The sequence below is a fragment of the Balaenoptera musculus genome, chromosome 20 (genome assembly GCF_009873245.2).
Source record: "Balaenoptera musculus isolate JJ_BM4_2016_0621 chromosome 20, mBalMus1.pri.v3, whole genome shotgun sequence".
NCBI classification, from domain to species: domain Eukaryota; kingdom Metazoa; phylum Chordata; class Mammalia; order Artiodactyla; family Balaenopteridae; genus Balaenoptera; species Balaenoptera musculus.
Genome location: NC_045804.1, coordinates 32,987,463 through 32,996,860, shown reverse-complemented (window position 1 = coordinate 32,996,860; position 9,398 = coordinate 32,987,463). Strand labels below are relative to the sequence as shown.

General features: G+C 53.7%; 1 protein-coding gene across 2 annotated transcripts in view; it reads right to left on the bottom strand.

Moving 5' to 3' along the window:
- Positions 1-927: 927 nt before the first annotated feature.
- The window catches only part of AKAP1 (A-kinase anchoring protein 1), a 32,900-nt gene continuing 24,429 nt past the window's right edge, over positions 928-9,398 (bottom strand). For both annotated transcript variants that reach the window (XM_036837281.1, XM_036837280.1), the window contains exons 4-11: positions 8,449-8,575; positions 7,484-7,611; positions 5,421-5,598; positions 3,965-4,115; positions 3,497-3,564; positions 2,203-2,276; positions 1,907-1,969; positions 928-1,486 (exon numbers count right to left, since the gene is read on the bottom strand). In XM_036837281.1, coding sequence (XP_036693176.1) covers positions 1,412-1,486; positions 1,907-1,969; positions 2,203-2,276; positions 3,497-3,564; positions 3,965-4,115; positions 5,421-5,598; positions 7,484-7,611; positions 8,449-8,575 — 864 coding nt within the window. In that variant the 3' untranslated portion in view covers positions 928-1,411. The remainder of the gene's footprint in view (positions 1,487-1,906; positions 1,970-2,202; positions 2,277-3,496; positions 3,565-3,964; positions 4,116-5,420; positions 5,599-7,483; positions 7,612-8,448; positions 8,576-9,398) is intronic.

Below are 9,398 nucleotides of genomic sequence, written 5' to 3'. Positions count from 1 at the left end.
TGGGCCTACCTTTAAGAGGAGGGGCCCCTGGATCAAGACTTAGCTCTGCTCTCACCATGGAAATGTATTTTTTTATATCATTCTTAGCACTGCAGTACCTTAAATAACTTCACAGATCTATTAAGAATGCACAGAGAATTTGGGAAACCAGTGCTTTAAACTCAAGCCTGGCTATTTGAGACCATCACTGGAGGAAGCCAGAGGAAGCTTGGCTGCCACCGTGTGGGGCAAAGGCGGGGAAAACACCAGATGGAAATTTCTGGCTAAACTGTCTTCAAAGAGCCATGGGTCTCCTAGTTTAGTTGGGATCCTACAGCCCATCACACTTACAACCATCCTTCACTCCCCTTTTTCACCATGGAAAAAAAGGACTCAAAGTTATAGTGTATACAATTTGAGATTTATATAAGTTTATAAGTTTAAGTTATTTAAACTGCACAATGCTGAATGCAGTCTAAAAAAGAATCAAACACAGACCACTGCAAGGTAATTCAATGAGCTGCTTTTTTTTCTTTTCTTTTTTTTTTAAACAAATTTGTACAGAAAAAAAAAAAAAAAAATCCCCGGATCACACCTATACCATACGGTCACGCTGTCAGGTACGCAGGACGCGATGGGAGCTGGGACGGGCAGCGGTAGCCGGCACAAGTAACTTCTGCTCACAGACAACATGGGATGTGGAAAAACCGTGGGTTCCCTTTGTTCTCCAGTGTATCTTGTACAAAATAATTACATTTTTTAAACATATTTACAGAGTTTGCACAAATAGAAAATGGTTACAAATTACAACCGGGCTTGGCAAGACAACAGTTCCCCCCTCTCCCACTGACCGAGGCTGGAGGTATGATTGCTTTGTATTTACAGATGCATTAAAAAGTCTGCCTTCTTAGAGACCTAGATGGAATTTATAAAAAACGGTTAAATATCATAAATTCATTTGTAAGCTGTACAAGTGATCGATGCCCATCAGTCAGTTCATGTCTTGCTCCCTGAAGAGAGACTCTAAAGGTAAAAGAAACCCTTCCCCACAAGCAACACCTCCCTTGGCCTGTCTGCTACAGGGGTTTGGGTTTGGGGAGGGGAGGAAATAGGAATAAGGGAGGAACGGAATGGAGGGGGGCCGGACAACCTAGTTGAGACAGTTTTCCTTCCACTTTTTTTTTAAATAAACAGCTTGTAACCAGGTTAAGCAGACTGGCTTGTTACACGCCATGCTATCTATGGCTTTGAAAAGAACCCACAGTTCTTTCCTTGCCTCAGAGACGAAACATCTCAACATGACTACAGTACAGAAAGAAAGGATTTCTGGGGAGGACAAATGTTTATAATTCTGATGTAAAGTCTTTGCCTTGAGTACCAAGCCCAATTTCAACAGTGCAAAAAAGACTCCAGTAGCGGCGTGGGGACGGGGTCAGAGGCTCGAGTAATAGCTGTCCACCCACTGAGCAAGTCCTCGCTCCACCAGCGACCGGTTTATCAACACCACCTAGGAGAGAGAGGTCCCTTGAGAGCATGGCCACGGCACCAGGGACCACTTCCCAAGCCAGCGTGGGTTCCCCCCTCACAGCCCAGGCTGCCCCTGCAGGCGCCTGAGTCATGGGGTGGAAATTTGATTCATCTTCTGGGCCAACAGGGGATTCACTTACAGGTTCTGTCAGCATGCAAACAGCCTTTCCAATAGGCTGAGGAAATCTAGGCTTTAGGACCAGGAGATGAAGGGGAAAACCCAAATGGACAAGGTCCAGGAAGGCTCACGGACATTCTGTTGTGGGGACTGTCACGTGCCCTGTGGGATGTTTAGCAGCATCTCCGGCCTCTACCCACTAAGATGACACTAGCATTACTCCCAACTGTGGCCACCAACCGCGTCTCTGGACGTTAAAAGGGGAAGGAGGACAGAACTCACCTCGTCTCCAATCACGCTCCAGAGCTGAATCAGAGGAAGGCCGGCTGGACTGTAACTCGTCACCTGAAAAAAACAAAAACAAAACCCTCCACAGCACGTCTAAGAGCTACGCCACGCACCTCTCCTTAAAGACTGCCGGCCAAGCCGCGGCGTGAGCCACAGGAAAGCAGGCACCGAAGAGTCGGTTCCCAAGAAGCCCAGAGAGTTAGGCGAGGCCGGGAGGGACTGCAGATGCCAGGCCGGAGGCTCCCGAGACAGACCCTGTCCAGCCTGCCCCGCGCCCCCCAGCCACACACCTGAGCCAGCAGTGCTGTATTGCCCGTCATCTCGCTCACAGCTGCATCCGCCTCAGGTGAGAAGTGGTCATCATCTTTAGGAGAAGGAAAAGCAGCATTTAGACTCTCACTGAGGCGAGGTACTCGTCACTCACACAGCTGGCAGGTGTTTTCCAAGCAGAAGACTTCACACGCTCCCGCGGACTTAAGAACTCCACGGGGCGTAGCCACACCTACGCCAGGTTCAGAGCCCCAAGCCTCCCCAGGGCTCCAAGTGGATACACTCGGGGTGCCTGCTGCATGTCAACCACTGGGGGACGGAGGGCCAAAGGGACAGAAACTCTGCCTTCAGCGGAAATATCACCACCACCACCACCACTTATTTGGGGGCCGAGTGGACTGAGAAGGTTGTATGTGCTCTCACACCGAATCAAGAACACGCTTTAGGGCTTCCCTGGTGGCGCAGTGGTTGAGAATCTGCCTGCCAATGCAGGGGACACGGGTTCGAGCCCTGGTCTGGGAAGATCCCACATGCCACGGAGCAACTGGGCCCGTGAGCCACAATTACTGAGCCTGCGCGTCTGGAGCCTGTGCTCCGCAACAAGAGAGGCCGCGATGGTGAGAGGCCCGCGCACCGCGATGAAGAGTGGTCCCCACTTGCCACAACTAGAGAAAGCCCTCACACAGAAACGAAGACCCAACACAGTCATAAATAAATAAATAAAAGAACGTGAATTTCTAAAAAAAAAAAGAACACGCTTTACAGGCGAGAACACGGAGACACAGGCCAGTGGCCAGAGGTCAACCAGCTCCCAGAGCGATGTAGGTGGAACTCAGATCCAGGCAGCTGGCCACACAGCCCAATTCAGGCAGTGACTCTAAGTGGGCAGGGCACGCAGACCACATTCTTTGTCAGATTATACAGGTCACGTCCTTGTACAAGGACATACCCAAGGCGAGAGGCAGTGAGGACGGGAGGGGCAGGATTAAGGTCCGGGAACGGCTCATGAACTACGTTCTGGGAGGTGCCTCTGTTGGAAGCCTCTCAAAGCTGGAGGCCTGGGTAGAGTCTAGAACAGAAGAAGGAGAGTCCACGGGCCCTGGAAGGGTGGTCCACGGGCCAGCAGCACTGACATCACTGGAGAACTTGTTAGAAATGCAAGTTCTCGGGCTTCCGCCCAGACCTAGTCCATCAGAAGAGTGGCAGCCATCTGTGTTTGCTTAAGCCCTGTAGGTGAGAACAAGGGTCTCAAAGAGAAAGACCTACTTTCAACACCTGCCTGCACCCCCCCAAGCCAGAGGCCCCACCTGTTACCTGAGAGGGGCATCACGCTGTCCAGAAGGACCTCTGCTCCCTGGAACGGCAGGGTCACAAAGTCAGACCTAGAAAGGCAAGAAGGGCACAAGCTGAACACGGACTTCACGGCTGACTCACTCTGGGCTGACGGTCACCTTCTGCTTAGCGCCGTGACCCCCACAACCCCGGGTGAAGCCACACGGAGGTACACACGGCAGGCAGCAGGCCACAGCGCCCAGCTCGCCCTGCCGCAGGCCTGGCCTCAGAGGCGCTGCTTGCATCCAGCTCCCAAAGAGAAGCCGCCTCACTTTCGCCGAATGACACTTGGGGGAATTCTTCTACCAGACGGGCCTTTCTAGCTCCGTCTGGCTGAGGCGAGCATGGAGTTTGTTTATATCATACTCTGCTAAAACAGAGTAGGCAGCAGCAGGGAAGAATCAACCCACGTCCCAGGCTCCAGCTCTGCAGAAACCACACCCGACTCACCGGATCTGCCGGAGCACGTCTACTTTCACTCTCTTGTATCCACCGTAGTCAACGTAGCGAATCTCGACTTCATTGGTCTCCTCGTAGGAGGCCACCACTTGGGCTCGCCACCAGGCACCGTCCATGCCAGGGGCAGCGCAGATGACCGTTACTGCAGGGCAGGACGAGAGCACATGCAAAGGCCTGGCGCAGGGCAGGGCGACAGCAAGCATCCCCCAAGGGAGGGACTTGGCCCGCCTTGCATCTGTGCCACCCAAAAAGCTACGCAGACCAAGAAGTGTTCATCCACATCTGTTTACTCTGAGACTTACTGAAGCCAGAGGTAGACACAGATAATTGGAATAAACCAAGTAAATTCCAAACTTCAGGGAATGGACCAGCAAATCTGCCTTATACTCTTAAGGGAATGTCCCAGAAGAAAAGAGAGCCTCCAAGTGCAGATCTCAGTGGCTGGTTGCTAGCACCTGCTCTGGCCCACGACAGCTCAGATGGAGGGCTCATCAGAAGGCTCCCAGGCCTAAACCCCACTTCTTCTGGCCTTTGCTTCAGGAAGGTACTGAGAGCACTAATGCCCGGGGCAGCCAACCAGGCCAGAGAGCAAGTGCCCCCAAGTGTCACCAACTGCACCCTGGGGTAGCAGGGGTGGGGGCCTGTGACACAGCTGGCCACACTGTGTCCTAACCCTTAAAGGCAGCCCCTGCCGCAGTCACCTCCTGGCCTCCAGTTTGGTCTTTACTTCTGGGTTGAAGCAACATCAGAGAATCTGACAAAAGTGAAATCCTTATTCCTCTAAAAGAAAAACCAAAAAAAAAGTGCTACCGAAATTTCAAAGGTTTTCTTTACGCCTTAAAGCCCTCTGGGGGCTCCAGGTTAGGACTCCCTGATGGGGTGGGTTAGACACGTTTCGACATTCAATTCCCGCTAACGAGGGCTCCTGTGCAGGGACCACCTAGGCAAGTCACTGACTTCACTGACTTGAAGCTCCTGCACAGGGACCACCTGGGCAAGTCACTGACTTTCTCACCTGTCGACTAGAGATGACCCAACCCACCACAGGACTTTGTTGCACTTGGGGATCTTCTATGGGACCTGCATCTGCATCAGGTACTGTGCATGTTTAACACACACAGTAGCCAACTGCAATTCCTAGATCAAGTGGGCATCAGCCCCACTCAACAGGTAAGTAGCAGAGCTGGATCCAAACCCAGGTGCCAACACTCTACTCTGACCCCTTTCCTCCATCAGCCGATGGAAACGCCATATTGGGCTCGCCAGGAAACTCAGCCCAGCACACTCCATGCCAACAGCAAGAACCCAGGGATGCTGTTCCCATGAAGGGTCCAGAGCAGCCTCCTCCCGGTCAAGACCAAGGGCAGAACAACAGGAGACCCCCAACGCTTCTCCCCAAGCCTGGCCAGAGCCCAGGTTCCCCTCTGACCCCCAGGGCAGCACTTACTTTCCACTGGGGTGGGCAAGGTGGGGATTCCAGGCTGAGAGTAGCAGAGGTACATCTGCTGGTCCAGGCTGCGCAGCGCATGGAAGGTAGGGTGTGTGTGCTGCTGCACAAACAGGTGCCCAGCATTGACCTGGTTGACCACGATCACCTCCACAGTGATGCCATCCGGGAGCATGAGCTGCAGAGAGGAGAGGGGTAGTGAGCACTGCGGCAACTCTTCTCATGTCTGGGATAAGCACTGAGGCCCCAGGGCAAGTCTCTGAACTGGCACATCTTTGAAAAAGGCATGACTACCCAAAGCAACATGGCACCCAGATGACAGAGGTTCAAGGAAAACTATTTTAGCCGTGCAGTCAGTGTTTGGCTCCACTGTGGCCCTTGCCCTGCAATACCACAGGTAACCACTAGAGGCGGCCTCAGCTCAGCTGGGCAGAGAGGCTCCCAGGAGCCAGCTGTGGATGGAACGTCCCGTCTCCCACTGGCCTGGGCACAACTTCCCTCCCTCGCCTCTTCAAGAGTCTATAAGAGCCAGGGAAGGCAAACAGGAATGAGATGGCCACTGAGAACAAGAGTAAGAGGTAGACCGGCCCTCGGACCCCTTAGCCAGCTAGCTCACTGGGACCGGCAGCTGACCCCAGGAGTTCCGGTTTGACAGCATCTCTCTGCTCTGCCTTTCTACCAGCAAGCAGCGGCCTGAGGTCAGGTCCACTGTCAAGGTCTGCATAGTCCGAGTCATTTGTTCTTCTCGACTCTCAACAGACGTCCTCCCAACTCATTCCCACTCTGGGATTCGGAATGTAGGTTTGCTCGGTGCGAGGTCCCATGTTAAAGACCCTAGAAGAGGCCAAGATCGGTCTCTCAAAAAAAAAAAAAACTGTCCCTAAGGCACTAGCTTCCCTGATACTAAGGCAACATCCAGGTGCGCTGGACACAGTAGGGCATCTACTCCACCTCCCAGCCAGGTGGCCACAAAAAGAGCCACTGGCTGGGAGTTCTGTGCCTCCCCCCTGCTCCCGCCCCCGTCCTCTCAGTGCTGCTGGCTGAGAGGCACCTCTCCGGTCCCACCCAGCCACAGAGCACAAGGGAGGGGAGGAAGCCTCACCAACCACTCAATTACTTAAAAAAAGAGTGGGTCTGGGGTTGAACCTCGTGGGAAAAACCCTATGATTCAGAAGTGAAGCATGGAGTGGGGTTCAGCCCATTCCCAAATACCCATGGGAAAGGAAAGGGACATTCACCTCTTCCCGCAAAGCACAAGGGTCTTTGGAAGGAGGAAGATACCCTCCCCTAAACAAAATCCAGAGAGGCCATTTGCTTGGAGCTGCACATTCACTCCACCTGTGAAATGCAGTGTTCTCGGCCTTCAGAACCCTACAGCTCCACTCCCGGTGAGACAGGGCTCAACAGGGCTGGGGGCACACAGCAGAGAAGGGGGACAGGCCCCAGAGAGCCTGCAGCCCCAGCACGCGGGCCCCCGATGCGCCCGCTCCCCCTCTGCCAGGGCTTCCGGGGTGCGGGCGGAGGCAGGGGTTCTTCTCCTTTATGACCCAGGAACCTCCCGCGAGGCAGGAAGGCGAAGGGGATCCTTCGCCAGGGCCACCGCTAGACCTGGCTCAACTAGGAGGAAGGAACAACGACACAGCAAGAGCCCGTTCGAGCCCAAAACGGTGGGTCCCAACCAGGTCTCAGAGGTGACCCAGGACACAGCACCAGCTTTAAGGAGTCCCGAGCCAGCCTGCACACACCCAGTCTGGACAGACTTATAATCCTTTCTAGGCAAATGCCCTGAAAACACAAAGGGTGCCCAGGCGGCAGAGCCAGGGGAGAGTGGTCCTTCCAAGCAGGGACCGAGAGGCCTGTGGCTTCCTACCAGCACTCCGGCCCTCAACCCGATCCAGAGAACACAGGCTAGAAGCAGAACTGACTGGTGGAGGGCAGAGGTGAGAGGGCACAGGCACCAGTGCGCTCCCGGCCTTCCTGGCCCACGGTCCTGGGAGTCTCCTGTTTGGGGCAGGTCGGGGGAAAGGGGCACAGGCAGCCCCGGCCCCCAGGAGCATGCTCACCCAGGAAGTCATTGGAAGAGAAGGCAGTGCCAGAGAAGGCAGTGGCGGAGCGTAGATGTTGGTGAGGTTCAGTTCCTTGAACTTCTTCCCAATCAAGCTCAGTGCCTTGTCCACATGATGCTGAGAGCCTGAGTGGGGTGTGGGGAGCAGGACACAGTCACAGGGGTAAGACAAACAGCAAAAGTGAACTCAGGCACACCTCCCACTGCACGGGACTTTTCCTAGAGTTCAGGTACATCTTTAATGTGCCAAAATGCCCGGCCTGGGCTTCCCTGGTGGCGCAGTGGTTGAGAATCTGCCTGCCAATGCAGGGGACACGGGTTCGAGCCCTGCTCTGGGAAGATCCCACATGCCGCGGAGCAACTGGGCCCGTGAGCCACAGCTACTGAGCCTGCGCGTCTGGAGCCTGTGCTCCGCAACAAGAGAGGCCGTGATAGTGAGAGGCCCACGCACCACGATGAAGAGTGGCCTCCACTTGCCACAACTAGAGAAAGCCCTCGCACGGAAACGAAGACCCAACACATCTATAAATAAATAAATAAATTTATAAAAAAAAAAAAAAAAGCCCGGCCTCGCCTTAGGATGAAAGGCATCTAAAGAAGCTTGACGCCTGTTGACCTTTCAAACGAGACCTCTGTTGTTGTGACTACACTCAAGGTAACAGAAGCCTAGCAGACAGGGAGGCCCGGCCTTCATCCACCATCAACCCAGGACCCCTGGCCTGCCCGAGTGCCCACACCTTTCCTGACCAGAAGACCAGACTTGGGGGGGACCCGAGTCTCCTTCAAGCACCAGAAGTGGAGATGAGGGTAAAGGGAAGCCCCACTCCCTTCACCTAGGGTGAGAAGCAGGGCTTTCCATTCAGAGGCTTAAATTCCAAAAGGGGAGCAACTGGGACTCAAATGCTTCAAGTTACTTACATTTCAGGTAAGAAAACTAAACACAGGGCAGCAGCTGCCACTGACCTTCTATGTGGCAGATCTGGATGTTCTGGGTGTATGGCAGGGTTGAGATGTAAATCTTGGCACCAGATGTCTGCTTCAGAAAACTCACATACCGTCCCTGCTTGCCAATCAGCCGACCAACTAGGTGCTTCCAGAGAGAAAGAAAGATGAGAACTTAATGAGAAATCAATTCCCTGCATCCCCAAGACCTGCCTTTGTTTTATACCAGGTCAGACTCGAACATAGTATCTGTTAACACGTCAGCACTCACTTGCCAGGCACGGTTCTAAGCACTTACATTTACTCAGAGTAAATGTATGAAACAAACAGCATGTGTTTATCACCATTTTACAGTTGAGGGAACAAACCCAGAGAGGTTAAGTAACTCGCCCAAGCTCACACAGCTACTAAGCGGCTGAACTAGGCAGTATGGTTCCAGGCCTCGGCAGTTTCCATTTCATCCCCGACAGTGGGGCCCATATTCAGAAGCTGCAAAGGCAGTTATTTTCTCCTCCCAGATCCACACTGTGAGATAGATGTTTCACTAGCACAAAGTTTGATTTACAAGTCATCCACCTCTCCAAGTCTGCTCAGGTCCGAAGAAGAGGCTCGATTTGAAAATACAGGTCTATGAAAGAACCCTTGGGCTCCTGCTGCCAACTCCAGAACACAGGTGCCCCGCAGGCCAGAGGAGCCAAACTTAGCCACAGTGTAAGACAAGCCCTGAAACATTCCCCAACGACCCCACCCCGAGGAGCTGCTAGGGACGTGGTCACTCCTCACCCAGAGCTGCCTGGGTGTGCCCTTTGCAACCACTGAAGGAGAAGAGGGCAGGACTGCCATGAGGGTCACCAGGGGAAGAAACAGCTGAGGGAGCCAGAACCGCAGGGCAGAGCAGCCCCCTAGACCCCGAGTTCAAACCAATCCAAGTCTCCACCTCGGTGGGAGGCTAAGAGCCTCAGGAGAATGCA